Source organism: Dipodomys spectabilis, unplaced genomic scaffold (genome assembly GCF_019054845.1).
Source record: "Dipodomys spectabilis isolate Male_0828 unplaced genomic scaffold, ASM1905484v1 ptg000119l, whole genome shotgun sequence".
NCBI lineage: Eukaryota > Metazoa > Chordata > Mammalia > Rodentia > Heteromyidae > Dipodomys > Dipodomys spectabilis.
The window spans coordinates 2,031,091-2,055,935 of NW_024870796.1; the positions used below are offsets into that span (position 1 = coordinate 2,031,091).

General features: G+C 43.1%; 1 protein-coding gene and 1 pseudogene across 2 annotated transcripts; one reads left to right on the plus strand and one right to left on the minus strand.

Moving 5' to 3' along the window:
• Positions 1-299: 299 nt before the first annotated feature.
• Positions 300-23,502, minus strand: Ube2b (ubiquitin conjugating enzyme E2 B). Of its 2 annotated transcripts, XM_042689002.1 has the most exons (7): positions 23,025-23,502; positions 20,937-21,017; positions 17,274-17,299; positions 11,050-11,139; positions 8,940-9,028; positions 7,589-7,727; positions 300-881 (listed from the first exon to the last, which is right to left on the minus strand). In XM_042689002.1, the coding sequence occupies exons 1-6, from the start codon at positions 23,066-23,068 to the stop codon at positions 7,599-7,601; spliced, it is 459 nt and encodes a 152-aa protein (XP_042544936.1). In that variant the 5' UTR covers positions 23,069-23,502; the 3' UTR covers positions 300-881; positions 7,589-7,598. The 2 variants fall into 2 exon arrangements, with proteins under 2 accessions (XP_042544936.1, XP_042544935.1); XM_042689001.1 differs by lacking the exon at positions 300-881 and having other exon boundaries at positions 7,169-7,727; positions 23,025-23,501.
• LOC122115503 lies at positions 429-859 on the plus strand (annotated as a pseudogene).
• Positions 23,503-24,845: the final 1,343 nt, after the last annotated feature.

The window sequence follows — 24,845 nt, forward strand, 5'->3', positions numbered from 1 at the left end:
GCTGGTACCTCATGCCTGTAATCCTAACTACTTAGAAGGCGGAGATCTGAGGATCATGGTTTGAAGCTGGCCCTGGTGGAAGTCTGACATTTAGCTCCAATTAAACACCAAAGACCTGAAAGCAGAGCTGTGGCTCAAGTGGTAGAGCACCAGCCTTGAACGGAAAAAGCTCAGGGACAGAGCCCAGACCAAGTTCAAGCCTCAGAACCAGGATACAACATGCATGAAAAAAGACTATCATCACCTAACACAGAGTCCCTTGGAAATCAAAGAATAGAAAACAAGAATGAGACTTGAGCTATCATTAAATTTGAGCTGTTTTTTTTTGTTTGTTTTTTTCCCTTTTACCTAGATCTGGGTATGTGCGCCAGAGCTTTTTCCTTGCCAGCGTTGACAGGGATGCATCTTTACAATACAGCCAAGCAACAATGCAGCACGGGGTCTCCATGGTGGAGCTGTAGCAGTTCCTGGTATCAGAGCTGGTGGATTCCATGGTGAAGCATGTGGAGAGAGAGCATCTGGAAGACGCAGGGCCTTGTGTTCTGGTGCAGGCCCACTGCTATGAAGACAACAGTGCATTGAGCGGTCATGCACCTCTGTCTCAAGCTCAGGCCTTGGTGACCAGTGAGCTGGAAAAGTTCAAGGACCGCCTGGCCCAGTGCAGCATGCATTATAACAAATCCAAAGATTATAACAAAGCCAAAGATTCGATGGATGCAAGGACTAAGGAGCCTCGGGTGAAGCGGCGGCTGGACCTGTGTGACCGTGTATGGATGACCACATGCAACTCATTCCCAACTATGACCAAGAAGATGGAGTCTCTCTCATCCATTGGGAAATAAAAGTCTTTGCCAGTGACCATTAGGGCTGAGGGCCGGAATCTATTTAAAAAGAGGAATGGGAATTTTAGTATTTTAAGCAACATTCATGAAGAAACTAAGGATGGCAGTAAGTTTAAGGCATACTTCATTGCCTCTGGACACTGGTTCTTTTGTTTCAGTAAAGACAGTGAGCTAGTTACTAGGTGGCTCACGCCTGTAATCCTAGCTACTCAGGAGGCTGAGATCCGAGGATCGCAGTTCGAAGCTAGCCTGTGCAGAAAAGTCTGTGGGACTATCTCCAGTCAACCACCAAAAAGCCAGAAGTGAAGCTGTAGCTCAAGTGGCAGGGCACCAACTTTGAGCACAATAGTTCAAGGACTGTACCCAGGCCCTGAGTTCAAGACCCTGTACCTACATGCTCCTCCCACCCACCCCCCCCAAAAAAAATGAAATGAGAAAAACTGGTGCTAAGATTTGGGTCAAAGACAGTTTGGGAGCCTAAATTCCATGTGGTAAGAAATATCCCTTGTACCAAGCCAGGGTTGTCCAGGGTACCAGATTGTTCTTATTACACAGGTACCAAAAAGCTGGCAGGTTTCCCTTTCACTTATGATCTGGTGAAGTCTGAGAACAGATGTGTCTGTGTGCCAACCTCCTGTTTACCAGGCAGACTGGGTCTTTACTTTGCTTGGTTTTGTTACATACCCAAGCATGAAGTGGATATAAGGCGTGGGGTTAGAAGAGGGAGTGGTTCAGAAAAGAACTTTGACAGGTTCTTTGTGTTTTTCCTTAAAAAATAGCCCCATTGAGTTTTCCCAGACTAGCAGGCAAGTCAACAAAGCCTATCCTTGAATTTGACCTCTCAACCTTATTTGCCTAGAGGAGTACCAGTTAAGCTGAGACCAGTTTTGGTCTTTCCCTGGTTCATTGGAGGGACAGTTACAGCAGAAAGGGGCCAACAGTGTGTGTGTTCCCTTGCTTTACCTGTCTCTTCCCCCTTCAGGTTTTTTTTCTTTCCCTTTGGCCCCTTTCTGTCCCCTGCATGAGCTGGCTGATGCTTGCTTCCTATTGACAATGTTAGCCTAACACAGGCATCACAAAGTGGGCAAGTTTCCAATCTTTTTTTTTTTGGCTGGGCCTGGGGCTTGAACTCTGGGCCTGGGGGGTTGTCCCTGAACTCCTTCCACTCAAGGCTAGTAGTCTGCCACTAGAGTCACAGCGCCACTTCCCAAGTTTCCATGCTTTACTGGAGGAGTCAGTGGAAAAGTGAATGCCTGCAGATATACCTGGCACTTAGTGGGCTCTCACTGCTTCATTTCTGGCCTCTTCAGGCTGGGAAGATAGGAAAACTTTTCAACCCAGTTAGATTTATACCAAAGAAACACAGGGGGTTCACACTCTACCATTCCACTCTACCAAGTTCTATCCCCAGGGCTGCAAGAGTGTGAAGCTGGTCCCAACATGCAACTTGGCATCTGTGAAGCAGACACCAACCAAATACCAGATATTCTGGAGAAGGGACAGAGGCAAGGGGAAAATGGTCACCTGGAAGCAGAACTTGGCCAAAGCCTATGTTGTCACATCCCCAACACTAGGTATTCTAGAACCCCCTAGGATCTGGGGTCTTAGGCTAGCGTGAAATATGCTCCTGGCCTTGTCTGCTCCGATGCTGCGTGGCAAGAGGCCTGGTCCCATTTTGTTTTATTACACCCACTAGATTGCTCATCTGGTTGTACAGTTTAGACTATGACTGACTGACCACAGCCACTTCTCCTTAAACCAGCAGTTTTCGACATCTCAGATAATATATGACTCATACTCCCTCCTTTTGCTTTTTTTTGTAATTACCAAATTACCTTTTATGACTACTTTTATAACAAAGAAATAAACAAACAGGACTGCTATTTATAAAGGCTTTCCCAGGAGGACTTAGAACTTGGGCCTTAAAGATTCTCTACTGATCTCCAGACCTCTCCCTGTGAACCAAGGCTGTCTGGGAAGCATTGCCTAGTTTTTCTTTGATACTTATGTTGTTCCTCTTCTAACTTGATCCCTGATGCTGACTGTGCCTTCTGTCCAGCAAATGAAGATCCAGCCCATTAAAATGAACCAACAAACGACTCTCATTAGCCACAATGGTACACATGTCATCCTAGTACCTGGGCTACACTAGTGTCTTACCAAGAAAAGCAAAAATCACTACCATCACTTCACCACCCCTCACCTCCCTCCCTCCCCCACCAAACTACCGTGTAATGCTAACAAGTCAGGGAAGAGTACTGTTTGACACACCCATTAATCAGAACCCAGTGCTGCCCTTGTTCATCGTATTGCCTTTCCACTTACCCCAGAACTGTATAGTTATCAGGGAAAGCAGAAAGATGGCAAATGAGGTGGTGAGCACCTTCTCACTGTTCTTTGTCCTAACATTCCCAACTGTCTTCTATGACTTTATAAAGGAGCCCAGCCAAAGCTACCTGGGGAGTGCTGCCAGTCCAGCCTGTGGTATCCTTAGCAAAAGATCTTGTCATGTAAAGGGGGAAGGGAAGCAGACAACTTTGGGCTTCAGAGAGGAAGCAATTGTAACCAACGCTTTGTTCCTCTACCTTAAGAGGTCTGCAGTAAATAGTCTTTAAATTTTCAGCCTGGCAGCTTTCAAAGCAGGAGAGAAGCCCTCCTGCATTCCAGGAAAAACTTCTTTTTCTGCAGGTGCCCCATCCAGCAACACATTATGGATCAGTCTTTCAGATAAGCCTTCACTAACAGCCAACTTCTCCTAAGGCTACAGGAGCATCTTGTTTGGTATGTGTAGAGCTAGAGGTTGAACCAAGAGTTTTCACCAGCTTATTAACCCAGAAATTGCTGACAAAGAAAAGCACCACACAGGCAACCTTTAGAGCTCTTAGGAAATGACAGAATTCTATGTTCAACTAATTCTGAGCCTTCCATATGCCGAACAGGCCTGGAGCTCAACCACTTCCAGGGCTGTGGATTTCAATCATAAAGGAGCTAATGTTGAACCTCGAGTGGTTCAATCATGGTAGAACAAACCAACAAAGTTTGTAAAACTCATTTCATCTTCTTTGTCCAAAGGACAGAGAAAAAGTCAATCCTTTCAATATCAAGATTTTTTTTTTCCTATTGTATTTAGCCTGCTATAGTCTAAAATAATAGAAGACTGCCCTATCAGAGATCAGCTTACTTTCTCCCTAACTAGATAGGATGCAAACAGAGGGAGTTTCCACCTCCATGGGGGATCCTCCTCTTCTATGGACAATTTCATTTACCTTCCATAGCCTGCTAACGACTGGCTTCTCTGTTTTACACGCATAATCCTCATGTAACTGCGATATCCCATTGGTGCTTTGTATTGCCAAATACAAAAGGAATGGTAGTAAACAGCTATTTAAACCCCCAAATTTGGGGAAATTGTGGTCTGTTTAAAAACCTTAGGGCTGGGGATATAGCTCATTGGTAGAGTACTTTCCTAGCAGGCACCAAGTCCCAGGTCCCATCACTGCAGCATCAAAACCAAAATAATACACAGGTACTTTTGTTTACTGACCATGAAACAGACTTACTAGTTAAATACAGTACCAATACATAGCTTGCATGCTTTCTGACTATCTTTCAGCTATGTAAGAGTTTAGATCAGAGCCAGCCACTGGTGGCTCATGCCTGAAATCCTAGCTACTCAGAAGGCTGAGATCTGAGAATAACGCGTTAAAGCCAGTCCTGGCAGGAAAGTCTGAGACTCATCTCCAGTAAACTATCCAGAAAAAGGTAGAAGTGGTGCTGTGATTTAAGTGGTTGAGTGCTAGCCTTGAGCAAAAGAGGCTCAGGGTCAGTGCCCTGAGTTCAAGCCCTAGGATCGGGGAGAATAAAAAAGGAAGAAAAAAAAGAGCTCAGGTCTGAGGTACTGATATTAATGTAACACTTCTGTTGTTCAGGGTAGAGAAGGCACTTAAGGAACGTCCTACAGTCTCAAGAATAGTTGCAGGAACGGGAGAATGTGGTTTATTAATAAGTCACAGAGTCCTTTACACAAGAGACCAGAAAAGGGTTCCTATATCTAGACTTTACAATAGGGGGGGGGGGAAAAGGTGGGAAAAGACGGTCAAAGACCTTTTCATTGGATAAAACCCTGTGTATAATTCTAAAATATTACAAACTAGAATGTCTCAATCCCTTTAATATCTCTGAGTGGGTAGTATTGTTAGTTAGTAGTTAAAAAGTCAGACTAGGTTTTAAATCTTAACTCCATCACTGACTGGAGCCAGTATTTCATTTGTCTCCTCTTCGATAACACTGTAATATCTACCTTAAGAGTTACTCTGAGGGCTGGGAAGGTGGCTCAGTGGTAGAGCGCTTGCCTTGCATGCATGAGGCCCTGGGTTCGATTCCTCAGCACCACATAAGCAAAAAGAAAAAAGCCAGAAGTGACGCTGTGGCTCAAGTGGTAGAGCGCTAGTCTTGAGCTAAAGAGCTGAGGGACAGCGCCCAGGCCCAGAGTTCAGGCCCCACAACTAGACAAAAAAAAAAAAAAGAAAGTTACTCTGAGTTTAAAATGAAATAATGCTAAAGGGCTTAGATTTGTGCCTCGTACAAACTGTTCTATACTAGAAGTATTGTTACCAAGGAAGCACAAAACAAAGGCATTTAAACTTTTACCACAATTCCAACAATGCAAATGTTATACCTAAGTATCTTACTTCTAGCTTCTTTCCATAGTTGTAGAAAACTTACCTAGAGTTTAAAAACAAGATTTTCACATGTCCTATTATCGACTGAAGGTTCACATTTGATACCCAATAAAAGAAATAGAAAGCTGTTCCAAGGCCAAAGAATAAAAAATAGGTGTTACCAATCAGTGGACTTTGCTAAGAATTTTCTTCAAAAGCTATGCAGACCGGGTATGAGATTCATGTAACTGTTGAACTAAGGTCAACATAGCTTCCTATAATAATCTATCAACACTTAAAATGTGCTAGTTTTAACCTGGGCAAGGAAAAACAGATTAAAGGATAAAAGTGGGTGCTGAAGCAGTACTAAATAGCATTTAATACAACTTAACGAGAGACCCTCATAGCCACTGCTTAATATAGGTGTCACTGAAGTAAAGTGGCTGTAATTTTAAAGCTAAACTAGTAAAGTATCAAAATATGACAATCAAGTACCTTTAAATAAGGCATCTCTTGTCTTTAGCCATGATTTCAAGAGATGTATTCCCATTTGTACCAAGTTCCCTAAGATGAAATATTTACCCATACATTTGTCAAGCAATAAATTCTTGGGGAGAAACAGGCCTTGTTATGCAGTCTAAGGCTAGCCTTGAACTTGCCATCCTTTCGCTTCAGCCTCCCAAGTGCTGGGGTTAAAAAAGGTGTGTGACACCATACCCAGTTTAACCAATTTTAAAGGGAAACACCAATTCTTATCCAATCTAGTGTTAAAGTTGGCTTAGTGAATAGGAATTGTAGATAAAGGCACCCTTTAACCCAATCTTCTTACCGTATTTCTAGGAGGCTGGCATGGGTATGACAAGAAACTCCAGGTTACTGAAAAGTTTTAACTACTAGAGAGACTACACAAGTGGTTCAACAGAATTTACTTGTATATTTTCCATTTTCTATACTATTTGAAGGCATAGGATAACTTTGTATTAGCTTTCTACAATACTGTGTTTTAAATTCATCCAGTAAACTAAGAAGCAGCACAACTTTTATACAACTTAGGAGATTAAAAAAAAAAAAATCTCCACAAGAGAAAGCAACTCATCAGGCCTCGGTGTTAAAACATTTTCCCAGAATAAACAGATAAGCAATTGCATGAAAAGGTAGTTTAGAAATAATGAAATCACACCAATTCCTTCCAACTATTTGCCTTGCTGAAATCAAGGCAACTAATTCATTGCTACTAGTGGGGCATGAATTTTACTAAGTGTGGATGGGTTTTACTTTTCCTCGTTACATTGAAAGCACTACCAACCAGCAGGATTAAGTTGCGTCCATTCTCTCTGCTCTGGTAGGGTACCAGCTGTGAGATGGCAAGGTACAGCTGAACAGTGAGTAATGGACGAATAAACCATAATAACAAGTGGCCTAAACACAGAACTGGACAAAATCAAACCAGTTATATCTATAATTACTCAACCCAAACTAATATTTTAAAGGTATAGTCAAAATAAAAATGGAGATTAGAATTGGTATTTTGAATCAAATTTGAAGACTCTCTTGATAAAACAGAAATGCTCTTTTGAAATCAAAATGAAGCTCTCACCTGATAGAGGGCCAAGAGACTTGTTAGCCCCTCCTACCCACATCAGGAAATAAGTGACAAAGTCTCTTGCACTGAAGTTATGTATTTTAACAGGTTTACATGTAATATTCATATATAAAAAACTTTAAGTGCTTTTCTCCAATTTAAAAATCTAAAGAATTCAAAAATAAGGCATTCAATATTTGAAAAAAGTACAGATTTACAAAATGTGTATATTCTGTCATGAAAACTCCACACCAACATTATACACTTGGAAAAAAATACAAACAGGATATATTACAAATTTATGCAGCAATAACTTAGTTCACACCATGCAATAAAAAGTACATTAATCAAGATACACAAGCTTTTTGTAGGTTCTAAACTGAAGGACTTTTTTTCTTTTTTCTTTTTTTGCAGAATCCTTAAAACCTGTGGCACTTAAAATTTGTTAGCCTTTCTACTGGGAGGTAAATTATACACAACAATGATGAAAAAGATGAACAGACCAGTTGTCTATTATGAATCATTCCAGCTCTGCTCAACAATGGCCGAAACTCTTTTCTCATATTCTCGTTTGTTTTCCTGATAAAGCTGTGCTGCCTGGCTATTGGCTGGACTGTTTGGATTCGGTTCATCCAACAAAGACTGGGGGGGAGGAAAGACAGAAGAAAAAAAAAAAAAAGATTTGCAGAGTTATTCTTTTTATACTAACAGCACAGATAAGGAATATAGAAAAATTATACAAAATAGCAAACAATTTTACAAGTTAGAATGACATCTATTTTTAGGTTTAAATACTTTCAGAAATGGCTTTAAAAAGGTTTCCTACTTCTAAGCAGTGTTAAGTTCCCAAAACAACTCTCAATTGCCTTAAGACATTTCATTTCAAGAAAAATCAAAACAGTACTTTTCAGTGTACTCAAGACTTTCTTACTAAGATCTTAATTTGGTTAAGATGTAATAAGATGTGTAAACAGCTTAGTAGCCAGCCAGTATTTTCCAAAGTTAAAATCTATCTTTTTTTTTTTTTTTTTTTGCCAGTGGTGGGTCCTGAAGTCTGGGCCTGGGCACTGTCCCTCAGCTCTTCAGGTCAAGACTAGCACTCTACCACTTGAGCCACAGCACCACTTCCAGCCTTTTCTGCTTATGTGGTGCTGAGGAATTGAACCCAGGGCCTCATGCATGCAAGGCAAGCACTCTACCACTGAGCCACCTTCCCAGCCCTCATCATTATTATTTGTGGTGCTTGGGACTGAACCAGGGCCTTAGAAACACCTGGCAAGCACTTCTACAGAGCCACATCCCCCAGTTCTAAACCATATCAATGTGGCTCAAGTAGCAGAATGCTAGCCTTGGGCAAAAAACCTAACGGATAGCACCCTGGCCTTGAGGAGTTCAAGATCCAGGACTGGCGCGTGCATGTGCATGCTCGCACGTGCACACACACACATGTATGCACGCATGCATACGGACACACTAATTTCTTGGATGGATCAACATATGAATGCTTCTCTGAAATTGGCATTTTCTTGAGGTCTCTATGGTTTTTCAAGCAATCATTTCTATTTCCCCAAAGGTTTTCTTTTCTACAACTTGCTCTGGCATAGGCACGAGTTAGTTTGACTTGTAAGAACATGTGTGTTATACACGATCAAGAAAGGAATTATAGAATGGATCTCATGTGGTCAACTAACAAAAGAGCAGACCAGCCAGCTGGCAGCTGAGTTCCTGTCTGTTGTGCATTAGTTACCTGGGTGCTGTGTTATACTGCTTACCTGTCTTTGGAGTGTTTCTGAAGGAGCTCACTAGATCCCATTGACCACTGACAAAGTATGATGTATCCTAACATGTGCTTACCTGAATTGATGTTAAGATAGAAGATACATCATATGTTGGACTCCATCGATTCTGAAGGATATCTAAACATATGCTACCATCAGCGTACACTGCAAAGACAACACTCAAGTTGATTACATGTTAACTGTCATTTTAACCGTTAAAAGAATTCTTTTTGTTGTTGTTGGTGGTGGTGGTGGTCAGGGGGCTTGAACTCAGGACCTGGGCAATGCTGTCCCTGAGCTCTTCTGCTCAAGGCTAGCTATCTTATCATTAGAAGCTTAAAAGTTAGCTTTTCCACTTAAGGCAGACATTCTACCAGAGGAGCCACATGTCCCTGCCTGGCATTTTGCTAGCTAACTGGAGATAAGAGTTTCACACTTTTCTGCACTGGTTAGCTTCAAACCAGGATCCTCAACCTCTTGAGTAGCTAGGATTACAAGATGTGAGCAATCAGTTCGTTTTTCTATATACCTTTAAATAAAGTTCTTGGGCCAGCACTAATCAATGTCTGTAAATCCTGGTTGTGTGGAGTAATAGACAAGAATGGGAGGACAGGATTCCAGACCAACCTGACCAGAAAGTTTGACCAGACTTTATTTCAAGAGAAGAAGGTAGGTGTGGTGAATAAAGTGGATGCAAGGTAGAAACTAAGACCCTACTTCAAATAAGGTGCTACTAAAAAGAGGCTAGGAATGTGGCTCAAGTGGTAGAGTACCTCTCTAAGTCCCAGGCCAAGTTCAAATCCTACTACTGCCAATAAATAAATAACGCTCTTGAAAAACTGTTTATTAACTAGCACAGCAATTATACCACCAGAGTAAGGAAATTAAAACATTCAGAATGTTTACTCTAATAGCATCTGTGAGTAAAAAACTAGAAACTGCCTGTGATCCATATGGGAAGGGTCTGGCTAGGGTACACAAGATCTGGGGTTTAATGTCCAGTACAGCACCACAAAAATAAAGAGATAAATAATGGTACATCTGAATAACAATGAGCCATAAGAATAGTACCTACTTAATGTTTATATATAGAAAGATAAAGTATATTACCTTAAAAAATAAGCTTATGAACTATTTAGATCTAGCAATCCTTATGTTGGTAAAAATATATTAAAAACTTTTTTTTTTGTTTGTTTTTTTTGGTCCAGTTGTGGGGCCTGAACTCTGGGCCTGGTTGCTGTCCCTCAGCTCTTCAGCTCAAGGATAGCGCTCTACCACTTGAGCCACAGCACCAATTTTGGCTTTTTTTCTTTTTGCTTATGTGGTGCTGAGGAATCGAACCCAGGGCCTCATGCATGCAAGGCAGCGCTCTACCACTGAGCCACCTTCTCAGACCAATATATTAAAAACTTTTAATCACCAAAACACTCTTAAATATCAAGATGTAACTATCTAAATAGTGGGATTATGAATAATTTTAGTTCCTTTAACCTTTCTTCATCTTATGGTTTGCTTTCCCTATAGGGACATTCCTCTCATGATTAAATCAAATAAAATAATAAAATAAATAAATGCAAGCCAGGAACTGGTGGCTCAAGTCTGTGATCCCAGCTACTCAGAAGGCCTAGATCTGAGGATCATAGTTCGAAGCCAGCCTGGACAGTGAGTCATGAGACTTTTATCTCTATCAAAAAGCCAGAAATGGAGCTCAAGTGGGAAGACAGCTATCCTTGAGCAAAAACCCTCAAGGACAGCGCCCAGGCCGAGTTCAAGCCTCAGTACCAGTGTGTGCCTTGAACCAAGATCCTCAGATCTCAGCTTCCTCAATAGCTAGGATTACAGACAAGTGTGAGCTTGCACTTGCTAAGCAGTCAATCTACCACTTGAGACATGCCTTCAGCCCATATATTTGTATATTTAAAAAGCTAGATTTCAGGTGAAAACCTGTTGGTTATTGTTCATAGTTCTGTAAAAAAAAAATACACACTATGTTCAGAAGATATTACAACAAAACTTTATATCAAGTTTGGAAGCTTGTTAATATTTCAGCTACAAAAATACGGATGGCATGGACATGGCTGGTCCTGACTGAGAAATGACCAACTAGACCTAAAGGAAGGAGACCTCTGCCCTCCTCACCCCCGCCCCACTATCATCTTAAAAGTCTTATATAAATTGCTACTTACCATTTGGATGAAACATTTTGGATAAAAACCTAACAGTTGGTGGTTTATTTGGATATTCTTCAGAAAATTCTATTACTAGTTTGAAAGTACCTAAAGGGGGAAAAAAATAGTAATAATTATATGGTGAAGCCATCAACTAAATTTCTTCAATTGATTCTCAACCTCATGTTGGCTTTTGCACAAGCACACAAAAATTAAGGAGTGAACTGCGCTTTAGCACATAAAACATATTATACTTCTATTTATGTTAAGGCTGGTATCACACAGCATTGGCAAGCACAGGCGGAACAGCCTTTCTAGTGTGAGTGTTACTGTCAGACTGTATGGCAACTGAGCCCTAGCTACCAAGATTTTAAGCTACACGCTCAGAGAACATCCAACAGTTTATTATAGCTTGCAAAGTGGCTGCCAAAGGATTTTTGCGAGGGGCAGACTACCACATGGCAAGGAACCCAATTAGACATGGGTGCTGATGTGGAAGTTCTGTCCCACACCAAACTCTTCATTTGAATATGCCAACAATCAATAGGCTTTTCTGTAATTTCCTACTATTGGTTACAGGCCAACACAGCACATATTCTGGTCAGTATTTAACATCAACAGACAGAAGAATTTCAAAAAATCATGAATTTCTAACAAAGGCAACCTGTAAAGAGTAGAAAGAAAGCCGGGTACCGGTGGCTCTCGCCTGGAATTCTAGCTACTCAGGAGGCTGAGATCTGAGGATCATGGTTCAAAGCCAGCCTGGGCAGGAAAGTCCATGAGACTTATCTCTAAGATAATAACATGAAGTGGTGCTGTGGCTCAAGTGGTAGAATGCTCGCCTTAAGCTGAAAGAGCCCAGAATTCAAGCCCCATGACTGACCAAAAAAAAAAAGAGTACAAAGAAATTAAGGATGTCCAATTGTAGTTTCAATTCTACTTCTAAGAAGTAAGCATTAGCCATTATTAATGGCTTTGTGTTTGGGCTGACATAACTATCTAGAACCTTTTCATTTAGAGGAAATCCACTTAAAGGGTGGAGAGGTTCTTCAACTACAATCCCTTGGATTGTAAAATTATAACTTACTTCTAATGAAGTAAACCAATTTCGTTTGGTTAGCTTCTAATAAAACTAAAACCAATCCAGATTTCCACAAGGTTCTTGCCTTATTTCATCAATACAAGTGAAAACAAGGTTTCTGTTGGTCTAAGTTCTAAAGTCCTAGCTTCAATCTATCAAGATTAGTCTCTCTCATACTTCAAAGAGAATTTTTATATCTCCACCAGTCATATAGGTCGAACACAACCAACTTCCACTGATTTATATATTTTTGCTGTTGTTTGGAAATATGACATTAGGATGACCAAAGATACAAGCAAACCATAGGTGACTCCCATTTCACATTTGCTCATATGTGTGTGTGGACTCAAAACACAATTAATGAAGTTTTCCTTATGCTTAATTTCCCTCGCTGTGCTGGGGACCAAATCAAGGATCCCGTGCATGCTAAGCACAAACTCTTCCACTGAGCTGTATCCCTATTCCTTATGTGGAAGAAAGGAAAGTAACGGCTTTATAACACTTCAGATGAACACAAATATAAAACACCCATCCTTAGGCTTTGTAGTCACTTTATACTTAGTCCATCATGAATTCATGGGACATGAAACTAGAAACAGTATCTCTAACAGCATACCACTTTATGGCACCTCACCATCAGACGTGGGAAGGCAGCACCATAATAATGTCAAATAGTTAGAATCAGTCAGTGTCTCCAGCAAACCACTAGTTCTATTTGTTGATATTTGAAAATCTTAATTCAGCAGGATGTCCAAGTACATTCCTGTAATCCCAGTTACTTAGGAAACTGAGGCCCATAATGCACAATTGAATAAATGGCTGAAAAGTAGATTATGTTCATAGTAAGGAAAAGATGCACCAATCTCAATCTTTCAAATAGAAGCTTGCTGAGCACTGGTAGCTCATGCTTATAATCCTAGCTACTCAGGAGGCTAAGATTTGAGATTAATGTTCAAAGCCAGCTGGGGCAGGTAAGTCTGTGAGACTCATCTCCAATTAACTAGCAAAAAGCTGCCTCAAGTGGTAGAACACCAGCCTTGAGGGGAAAAAAGCCAAGTAAAAGGTGGGAGGGAGGATCTGAGTTCAAGCTTCAGTACCAAAACATCCCTCCTTCCCCCCACAAAAAAATAGATGCTTGCTGGGCATAGTGACACATAGTTATAAACTGAAGTACATAGTAGGTGGAGCTAGGAAGATTATGGTAAAATTTTGAGAGCTGAAAAGTAAAACTCAAATAGAAAAGACTGGGTATTCACATCTGTAATCCTAGCTACTAAGAAGGCTGAGATCTGAGGATAAGGTTTAAAGCCAGATGAGGCTGTAAAATCAATGAGACTCTTTTTTTTTTTGGGTCCGGTCGTGGGGCCTGAACTCTGGGCCTGGGTGCTGTCCCTCAGCTCTTCAGCTCAAGGCTAGCGCTCTACCACTTGAGTCACAGCGCCACTTCCGGCTTTTTTCTTTTTGCTTATGTGGTGCTGAGGAATCAAATCCAGGGCCTCAGGCATGCAAGGCAAGCGCTCTACCACTGAGCCACCTTCCCAGCCCCCAATGAGACTCATCTCTAATTAACCACCAAAAAGCCAGACGTAGAGCTCTGGCTCAAACAGCAGAGAACTAGCCTTGAGCAAAAAAGGGATAGTGCCCAGACCCTGAGTTGAAGCCTCATGACAGGCACAAAACCAACCAACCAACCAAACACCAGAACACCACAAAACTTCTCAAGTAAAAATGCTGGGAATGGGCTGGGAAGGTGGCTCAGTGGTAGAGCGCTTGCCTTGCATGCATGAGGCCCTGGGTTCCATTCCTCAGCATCACATAAGCAAAAAAGAAAAAAGCTGGAAGTGGTGCTGTGATAGAGCGCTAGCCTTGAGCTGAAGAGCTGAGGGACAGCACGCAGACCAAGTTCAGGCCCCACGACCGGACCCCCCCCCCCCCCAAAAAAAAAAATGCTGGGAGTATGGCTCAAGTGTACAGTAATTGCCAAACAAGCCCAAGGTACTCAGTTTAAATCCCAGTACCACCAATAAAAAAACAATCTCAAGATCCAGGCTACATTGAGCAACTTCAAATGAGCAACTTCAAAAGACATTAGCTTGGAACATTAGCTCATTAGTATAGCACTAGCCTAGGAATCATAATACCCTGGGTTCATTCTTCAGTATTGGGGGGAAAAATTAGCCAGGCACTATTTAGCTCATGCCTGTAATCCCATTGACTCAGAAGACTAAGTGAGATCTGAGGATCATGATTTGAAGCTACCTGGGGAAGTAAAGTCCATGAGACACTCAACTCCAGTTAACCACCAAAAAGCTGGAAATGGAGCTATGGCTCAAGTGGTAGAGTGCTAGTAGTCTCATGTGTAAAAGCCCAGGGACAACGCCCAGACCTTGAGTTCAAGCTCCAGGACCAGCATGCCCACATGTACACACGTACACACACTTTTTTTTTAATTGACTGGCTTTAACAGAAGACAGCTGGCTCCTCTTATCTGTTTCTGCGCTCAATCTGTTACAATATGTTGTTTTGGTTCAAGTACAGTACATGAAGAAAATCTGGTTTAGCACAAATGTGTAATTGAAAAAAGGACATTTCCACAGCCTTTTTAGCAGGTAATTGTATTCTTTTTTGTTGTTACTGCAGAAAAGAAATGGTCATTTCTTAAATATTTGTTGCAATGTAGAATCAGAAGTTAAAAACCATTTTTATTTTTGTCAAGTCATGGGGCTTGAACACGGCCTGGGCGCTGTCCCTCAGCTCTTCAGCTCAAGGCAAGCACTCTACCACTTGAGACAAGGCACCACTTCCAGTTTTCTGAGTGGTTTATTGGAGTCTCACAGACTTTCCTGCCACTGCTGGCTTTGAACCGTGATCCTCAGATCTCAGCCTCCTGAGTAGCTAGGATTACAGGGGTGAGTCACCAGTGCCTGACTTATCAACAATTTTTTGTACTTAGTTTCATTGCAATCTGTGGTACTCTGTATCCTTTTTTTTTTTGGTCCCCCGACTTCCCAACCCTATGCTGATTGTACCCATGTCCTCCTGAATACCAAGGCCAAGCAAGCTTGTGCTCTGCTGCTAAGCTGCATTCCAGTTCTGTCAATTATTCTTTCAATAAAAACTGTTCCATGACAAAAAGACTTTCTCTTCCCAGTAACCATCACTCTGTGGCATGCAGAAAAAAGTGCTTAAAGTCTGGCACTAGTGACCCAGGCTTTTAATCCTAGCTACTCAAGAGGCTGAGATCTGAGGACCTGTGTTCAAAGACAGCCTAGGCAGGTAAGTCTGAGACTCTTATCTCCAATAAACTACCATAAAAAGCAAGAATTGGTAAAGTAGAAAAGCCTGGAGTGAAAAAAGCTCAGGGATAGTATCCTGGCCTTGAGCACAAAAAAAAAGGAAAAAAAAAAAAAGTGTATTACTCAGACTTCCCATTTCATCACACAGAGTAGTATTAAGGAAAATTACAACAAAAGGTCAGTTAGGCTGGGAGAGGAAGCTCTTCCCTGTAATCCTAGCTACTCAGGAGACTGAGATCTGAGCATTATGGTTTGAAGCCAGCCTAGGCAGAAAAGTCCATCACTCTTACCTCCAAGTAATCACAGAAAAAGTGAGAAGTGAAGCTGTGGCTCAAGTGGTAGAGCACTAGCCTTGAGCAAAAAGCTCAGGGACAGCACAAAGGCCCAGAGTTCAAGACACAGGGCTAGCAAAACAAAAACTATTGCTATAATAGGGGAAAAAAAACCTAAGTAGCTTGTTAAAATAATTCTGATAACTTCAATTTTAAACACATATTAAAACTAGTTTCTAGGGCTGGGAAGGTGGCTCAGTGGTAGAGCGCTTGCCTTGCATGCATGAAGCCCTGGGTTCGATTCCTCAGCACCACATAAGCAAAAAGAAAAAAGCTGGAAGTGGCGCTGTTGCTCAAGTAGTAGAGGACTAGCCTTGAGCTAAAGAGCTGAGGGACAGCACCCAGGCCCAGAGTTCTGGCCCCACGACCGGACAATAAATAAAACTAGTTTCTAGCCAGGTGCTAGTGACTCATGCCTGAAATCCTTCGTTCTGAGGCTGGAGGCTGAGATCTGAGGATCGTGGTTCAAAGCCAACCTGGGCAGGAAAGTCCATGGGACTCTTTTTTTTTTTGCTGGTCGTGGAGCTTGAACTCTGAGCCTGGGCACTGTCCTGAGCTCTTCAGCTCAAGGTTAGCACTCTACCACTTGAGCCATAGCACCTACTTCCAGCTTTTTCTGTGTATGTGGTGCTGAGGAATCGAACCCAGGGCCTCATGCATGCAAGGCAAGCACTCTACCCCTGAGCCACGTTCCCAGCCCAGTCCATAAGACTCTTATCTCCAATAAGTAACAGAAAAAGCTCAAAGCGGCACTGTGACTCTAACAGTATAGGAGTGTTAGCCTTGAGCAAAAAAAGAATGCAAGGACAGTGTACAGCACCAGCAAAAAAAAAACAAACACAAAAACTAGTTTCCCATTTTTCTGGCTCCTGGTGAATATACCCAGGATACAAAAAATTATGCAGAATGCTTCTGGCAGCTGTATACATTTAAGAAAAACGTCTAAGATAGGTCTAACTCTGTGGTAAAGTACTTTCCTACCAATGCACAAAGCTCTGGGTTTGATCTCCAGCACTACACACAAAAAGAAGCATGTTAACACAATAGCTAATGAATACAGATAAAGTAAACAAGCAGGATTATACCGATACCTACCCTCAACATCACATGCTGCTATAAGGCCACCGAAATACAAACCATTGTCAAACCTCAAACCCTGTCATCTAGGCCTACAAGCTATCCAAAAATGATATAAAAAGTAACAGAACTAGCAATGCAAGCAACCAAGCTGATGTATATAGTGTTTTGAGGGTTTTTTTGGTTTCAATGTTGGGGATAGAACTCTAGGTCTAAGCATTGTCTCATGGATTTTCCTGCCCAGGTTGGCTTCAAACCATGATCCTCAGATCTCAGCCTTCTAAATAGCTAGGATTACAGGTGTGCACCACCAGTACCCAGCCCCAGCAAGTCTTGAGTTTTAGCTGAACTTATTAACAGTAGAATATGGCTGAAAAGTAGATACCCCGGTGTTATAATTTCTAATTTAAAAACATCTTTTTTATGCTATATAGAAAATAATTAAGAATAACTTACCATCCTCAAAGGGTGTCCCTTCTGGCCTAAAAACAAGAAGAATTCTAATTAACATTTTTTATTGTGCTTTTCCCTTTTCTTCAACAGACAGGATAAACTCCAACACTAAAAGGGGACCATGCAATGATGTACAAAGCTTTGAGGAAGTAGCTGAACATCATTTTAGCCTTGGCATTTAATAGGTAGAAGCATAAAGAAGAACTCTTTTTTCTTTTAGGGTGATTTTACTTAAATAAACAAATCTGCCCATGATTTTTTTTTGGGGGGGGACGGGTCCTGGGGCTTGAAAACAGGCCCTGTGCACTGTCTGAGTCTCTCTGTGCTCAAGGGTAGTGCTCTACCACTTAAGCCACAGCACCAATTCCAGGTTTTTCTGTTTACATGGTACTAAGGAATAGAAACCAGGGCTTTGTGCATGCTAAGCAAGCACTCTACCACTAAGCCAGATTCCCACCCTCCCCCCCATGATTTTAAACATAACAAGAATTCTGCTCACAAGACTGAAAATTTTGTAATTTTCTTTTTTTAAAGACAAGGCCTTATTATTTGCCCACAATGAAGTGATCATTCTGCCTCAGTCTCTTATGTGCTAGATTTTCAGGCAGTTGCCACCAAGCTCAGTCATTAATATGTATTAAAAAAGCATTCTTTCATTTACAGTAATGTAAAGGAAATTAATACCAGTCAGTTTAAGGTAATTATGACACCAAATTCAAAAGTCCTGCTTTCCAACAGAGTAATAGATTTCTTTCAGCTAAGCATAGCTGTCTCACCAAGAAAGCCAATATTAGGTTCAGACCTTTGCTTCCAAATTCCAGTTTAATTTTCTTAAGTAGCAGCATATAATTTATTGCTGGCAAAGTATATTCAAGATCTCAAAGAAAGCTGGGAGCTGCTGGCTCACGCCTGTAATTCCAGCTACTCAGCAGACTGAGATCTGAGGATCACGGTTCAAAGCCAGACCAGTCAGACCAGGCAGGAAAGTCCACTAGAAAACCAGAAGTGGCTCAAGCGGTACAGCGTTAGCCTTGAGCTGAAAAGCTGAGGGACAGTGCCCAGGTCCAGAGCTCAAACCCCACAACCAACTGAAAAAAAATAAATAAATAAAAGGGGGGGGGCTGGGAAGGTGGCTCAGTGGTAGAGTGCTTGCCTTGCATGCATGAGGCCCTGGGTTCGATTCCCCAGCACCACAAAAGAAAAAAGAAAAAAAAAGCCGGAAGTGGCGCTGTGGCTCAAGTGGTAGAGCACTACCCTTGAGCTGAAGAGCTGAGGGACAGCGCCCAGGCCCAGAGTTCAGTCCCCACAACCGGACTCAAAAAAAAAAGATCTCAAAGAAGCCAGGCGCAGGTGATGGTGCTCACCTGTAACTCCAACATTTGGGAAACGGACACAGGAAGATTAAGAGTTCCAGGCCAACCTGAGCTACATAATCAGACGTGTCTCAAGAAGCAAGTTAATAGCCTAAATGTAATAGAATTTCTTTACCCTACATGGACAAACCACTTGTTTTATTTTTCAGAATGTACTCTTATAAGTTACTTTGTAGAAGTTCAATTATTTTTTTTTTTTGGTTGGCCGTGGGGCTTGAACTCTGGGCCTGGGTGCTGTCCTTCAGCTCTTTAGCTCAACGCAAGCGCTCTACCACTTGAGCCACAGCATCACTTCCAGCTTTTTCCGTTTATGTGGTGCTGAGGAATCGAATCCAGAGCCTCATGCATGTGAGGCAAGCACTCTACCACCGAGCCACCTTCCCAGCCCCTCAAATTATTTTTAAAGTATTGGTTCTACGTATCTCACCACAAAACTCTAGTATTAAAAGAATTAAAAACCAAAACAAGGGCTGGGAAGGTGACTCAGTGGTAGAGCGCTTGCCTTACATGCATGAGGCCCTGGGTTCGATTCCCCAGCACCACATAAGCAAAAAGAAACAAAACAAAACAAAACAAAACAGAACAGATCAAACCCAAGAAAGCTAAAGGCATAAGAAAGCATATATCTGCCAGGTATGGAAAGACATGCCAGTATTTGGGCTATACAACATTTTCAGCTAAAATTCTTGCTAGTGAGAATTCTCAGTGTTTTATTCCACCCCTTTTCAAGGTGCCCACAGAACATGCATAAACATTTGCTCTACATACACATAATTTATCTTTTCTCCTTTATTATTTCATTCCATTTAGGATTTTGTTGTTGTTCTGTCGGTCGGGGGACTTGAACTCAGGGCCTGGGCACTGTCTCACAGACTTTCCTGCCCAGGCTGGCTTTGAACCATGATCCTCAGATCTCAGCCTCCCTAGTAGCCAGGATGACAGGCATAAGCCATTTGCACCTGGTTCCATTTAGTTTTCTCATCCTTTTTTCTTGTTTTTTTGGTGGTACTAGAGTTTGAACTCAGTGTTATGCTCACTAGGCAGGTACTCTATTACTTTAGCCACACCCACATCCCTTTTTGCTTTAGGTTATTTTTCAGACCAGATCCTCTTACACTATGAAAACAGGAAGAGTTATGGTACTAGGCTGTCTTGTTTGCTGAAACGGGAGTCTCAATAACTTTTTCAGCAGGCTGGCCTCAAACCTCAATTCTCCTGAAATAACTGGTATTATAGGTGTGAATCACTAAACCCAGAACAATTTAGTTTCAAATAGGTATGCGCATGTTGGGGATCAAACCCAATACCCTACATATGCTAAACAAACATCATCACCAAGTTATACCTCCAATTTTTGTTTTTTTCGCATGGGTGTTGGAACATGAACTCAAGAGAACCTCTCATTTAGCTTTTTCCATTTAAAGCTAGCCCTCTAAGACCTGAGCCACATCTCTACGTTTGTCTTTTTGCTGGTTAATTGGAAATAAATTTCAGGGACTTTTCAGACTGGCTGTGAACCAGTCTCCGATCTCAGCCTCCCAAGTAGCTAGGATTACAAGCATGAGCCACCAGTGCCTGGCACCAACAAGTGTTTTGTTTTTTTAAATAGAACAACTTTACTTAGTACAAAAACGTCATGTAGCTGGGCCCAATATTGTGGTTCATCTATAGCAGCTGCACGTCCAGCTACATACCCTATTAAGGCAGGAGCATTTGAGCCCAAATTGTTCAAGGCTAGCATAGGCAAAATAGCAAATACCACCTTGTCTCAAAACAAAACCATTTGTTGTTAACAGCAAGAAGCAAAGAAATCTTATACAAATGCCAAACCTTTATGTGTTTTCTGGGGCTAGGAACACACTGCTCAGTGGCAAGAGTACTTGCTCAGTGTTCCTGCCTAAAATCCCTAACACTTCTCCCCCCCCCCCCCCAAATCTTTCCAAAACCAGATTTTATCTTAGTCTCTTTCCCTAGACACCTGTTATACATACTTTTCTTAAAAATCACCATACCTAGCCGGGCTGGTGGCTCACGCCTGTAATCCTAGCTACTCAGGAGGCTGAGATCTGAGGATCGCAGTTCAAAGCCAGCCCGGGCAGGAGAGACCGTGAGACTCCTATCTCCAATAAACCACCAGAAAACCGGAAGTGGCGCTGTAGCTCAAGTGGTAGAGTGTTTGCCTTGAGCTGAAGAGCTGAGGGACAGCGCCCAGGCCCAGAGTTCAAGCCCCACGACCGACCAAAAAAAAAAAAAGAATCACCATACCTATTATTTAGCAAATCTTTTCACTCACCCAAATATAACTGCATTCCACTGCATGATGTTGTTTTCAGATGGTGCACCACTGACCCCCACGGGTGGGTCCTCTTGCAATCTAGAAATCCAGAGTAATAATTTTCAAAGTTGAACATTAGGGCAATGAAGGGGCCACCTACTTGAGAGTAACTAAATCAACTTCCTTGTTGTTGTGTTGCACTGGAATGAGCCATATTTTGATTTAAATAGATCAACCAGGGGTACATTACTATATACAGCTAATTATCTGTGAATCCAAATGGTTAAGAATCATCTCTTCAAATATCAAAATTAAGACAAACCTTTTCAAGAACTAAGTATAGTGCCATAAAAATTTCAAACTACAGTGGCAAAAAATAGTTTTACAAAAATACCAACTTTCCTCCTCTAAAGACTTAAGAACAATGAATTTTAACTATTGCTATAGCGACTTGTACATTGCTACTAAAATTTAAAAAAAGAAAAGCAAGCAAATCTCAGTGTACACACTAAATCAGTAAGAACTACTTCAATTTAATCAGGAAGCAAGATGTAGCAAAGATCCTCTTGCTTCTGACAGAAATGGCTTTGTAATCAAGTTTTTCAGCAGTATCTGCACTAAAATCAACTCTACAGGAGAGTCAATACAAAACCTTCAACAGTTGTGATCATCAAATTCTCGTAACATGAAGACCCTTGGAAAACTACCAAAGGTGCCATGTGTTCAACTAGAATTAAGCAGAGAACTCCAATAACCAACAAGAGGAAGTGATGGACAGAAAATGAAGTTTTATTTGAATTTCAGTAATGGGAGCAAATTCAAGACTAAAAGACCTTTGCACTAAGAGTATCTTTTAAATAATATCACCTCAACAAAAATAACCATTTCTACAGTATAAAAAAATACATATGTGGTCATTTTCATGTGTCATAATACTTTGCAATTAGTCCACATGAAAACTGTGCCGTTTGGTTAACCTCAAGCAAATAAGGCCTCCAGTACTTACGGTTCAATACCCATCTTTAAGAGGCTAAAAACTACCTAAATGATAAATTAAATGCCTCTGCTAATAGGGCTTTGTACTGGCGTGAGGTTAATTACTTCCTGAGTATTTTGGGAAATGGTTAAGTTTCATATATTAACTATTCGCGTCAATCAGACCAGGTACACAGAAAATCGTAATGCTCAACTGGTCACTCTGTTTCCCTACCTTTAGTATTGGATGAAAGATAAACAACTGGGGGGTGGGGGGGGGTCACTTCCTCCAAGTCCCACACCTCCTAACAAAACCCTGTTTTTACAAAAGGAGGCCCTCGAGAGTATCGGATTAGCTCTAGTCGGAGGAACGCTCCCCCCCCCCCCCCCCCAGACTGGAAAGGCTATAGATAGGCCTTTATTCACTAGCCAACGCTGTTCCAGAAGGCACTGGCAACCGGGAAGGCCAAACCCGAGGCCCAGGTCTCTGAGCCAGTTCTCAAGGTCCTCCCGGCAGACGGGGGCAGAGTCGGGTTTCGTGGGGATGGGTTAACCACCTTCGGACCTCGGCGGTGGACCCCACCCTCGCTGCAGAAAGGGCAGGAATGGGGGTGGAAGGGGAGGGGGGGGGACCTCGCCTCAATCTGGTTCCACCGAGGAGCTCCGCGGGGCTTTTTAACAAAGCTGATCGGTGCTGCAGGCGAGGCCTAAACCCATCCAAAGAGCTCCATTTTAGGGGATCAAGGAGGGGGGTGGCCGCGGAGTACAGGGGGGTGTGGGAGGGGGGGAGGTGAGGTTTGAGTGCTGAGGCGAGACGTCGAGCATCCGGCCCTCAAGGGCCCGCGGGCACCCCGAAAGGCAGCCGAACGCCACCTTTTTTTACTTAAGAGAAGGAACAGCGCCGAGAGCTGCCCGCTGCCAGAGTGAGCCGGGCTTCCGTCGACCCCCCCTCACCCCGTCCCCAGACCCCAAAGGCCCATCGCCTCCCGCCAGCCGCCCTCCTCCGCTTGAGGGGGTCCTGAAGGGAAGGTGTCCGGAACCCCCCGCCCGCCCGCCCGCCCGGCTTGCAGCCCCGCGCAGGGGGGGGGGGGGGAGAAAGCCGTCATCTTGACGAAAGGTGAAGGCCCTTACCGCTTGAAATCTCGCATGAGCCTTCTCCGAGCCGGGGTCGACATGCTTCCCCAGCTCCCCCGCGGTCAGTCTGAAAGAAAAAGAGTCCCGCGCAGCCCCCCCCACCCCCCGGCGCCGCGGCCGAATCACTGTGGGTCACCGCCGCCGCCGCCGCCGCCGAGACTGCACAAACAACCCTGCAATGACGTCTCCCTCCGCCGCCTCCAGATCCCTCCGCCCTCCGCCGCTACCACCGAGCCAGGGAGGTGGGAGGTAGGCGGGGCGTCTGGACGCCCGCCCGCTCCGGGTACTTCTTAGGCGGGGGTGGCTTCCATGTTTGGGCTGCTGGAGTTAAACGGCGGAGGTTCGTGTGCCCTGGTGACCGGTTCTTAGAGGCTGGGAGCCGGGAGACGCCAAAACCGGGACGCTTCCTTGGTCTCTCCCCACCCCGTCAACTGTCTTAGGTTCGGCGGGATGGGGAGAGAGGAAGAAAGGACGCATCCGGACCCGAGATTTCAGGGAAAGGGGGTGGGGGGGGTGGGGGAGAGAAAAATGACGCGGGGTCACGTGACCGCTCGCGGCCTTGTCAACAATCCACCCTCCCCTCCTCTGGGGGGGGGGGTGGGGGTGGGGAGGGAGGGGAACGAAATGTCCAGAACCACGTGTCCCTGTGACGCGCGTAGAACGCGTCACGTGAGAGCGTCGCCCGGATCTCAGAGTTTACCGGGCCCGGGTTGGGAGCCCCGCCTTTGTGAAGTTGTCCTCCTGGTTTGTCCCGGGTGCAGGGGGGGGGACGCTGGCCCCGAAGGAGTCGTGGTGGAAGCAAACCATTTGGTTTTTTCCTCTTTTGTATAAGAGGGAACCAAAACAATAAAAAAAAAAAAAATTGGACTTAATATATGTCCCGGTGGTTTATCCGTTTTTGGTACCTGGTGGGGAGGATCGGGAGGGGAGAGGGGAATGAAAGTAGCACTGACTGCCCAGGCCCGAAGTTAAAATCCTATCACAATAGAGTCTGTGCCTCCCATTTGAGTGGAGTTTCCAGGATCGGGCAGAGATGACAAATAGCCCAAAGAACTAGAGGTTCTTTTTTGTTTTCCTTTAGGGCCTTCCCCCCTTTGTAAAAAAAAAAAAACTTATTGAAAAGGTGATGTACGGAGGGGTTACAGTAATATAAATCAGGTAATAAGTACATTTTGAACAGTGTAGGGTCTTATTTTGTTCCAGGCTAAAGGTGAATCTGTGAACCTATCTAGGGTAAATAAAGTACCTAGTGTCAAGAAAGGCGAGGGTGTGATCTCAGTGCATAATCGATGGGAAGTTATCAAAACACAAAAGTGATTCAGATGTGGGGGGTGAGAGAGCCCAGACGTGGGTGGAGTTATGTATCTAGACAGGTAGCTTACTTCAGGCTTTTTATACCAGCAAAGTGCAAGTGGACCTGAAGTGTTTCCACTAGGGTTTTCATAAGTGTTGACTTTGAAACTTTCCTATAAGTTCTGTTGGCAGGAGGGAGGGTAGGCTGGAGCTTTTTTTTTGTACCAGTTCTGGGGCTTGCACTCAAGGCCTGGCTGTTGTCCTTAAGCTTTTTTGCTCAATACTAGCACGCTACCACTTGAGATACAGCTCCACTTCTGACTTTGTGGTGGACAGTTGGACTTTCCTGCCTAACTTGGCTTTGAACCACGATCCCCAGATCTAACCATGATCCACCAATGCCTGGCTGCAGCACTTTCTTTCATAGGACATACAGGGAATTCTTCAGCCCTAGAAGGGAAAATGGAAGGAGGACCTTAACATTGCCCAACTCTTGCCCCCAGGATGATTGCATATTCACTGTGT

Excerpts from the sequence above, each read along its gene's own strand:
- Ube2b (XM_042689002.1), bottom strand. The coding sequence starts at position 23,068 with ATGTCGACCCCGGCTCGGAGAAGGCTCATGCGAGATTTCAAGCG. Across the intron at positions 21,018-23,024 it reads CTCATGCGAGATTTCAAGCG|ATTGCAAGAGGACCCACCCG; the intron begins GTAAGGGCCTTC and ends CTGGATTTCTAG. Across the intron at positions 9,029-11,049 it reads CAAAATGTTTCATCCAAATG|TGTACGCTGATGGTAGCATA; the intron begins GTAAGTAGCAAT and ends TTGTCTTTGCAG.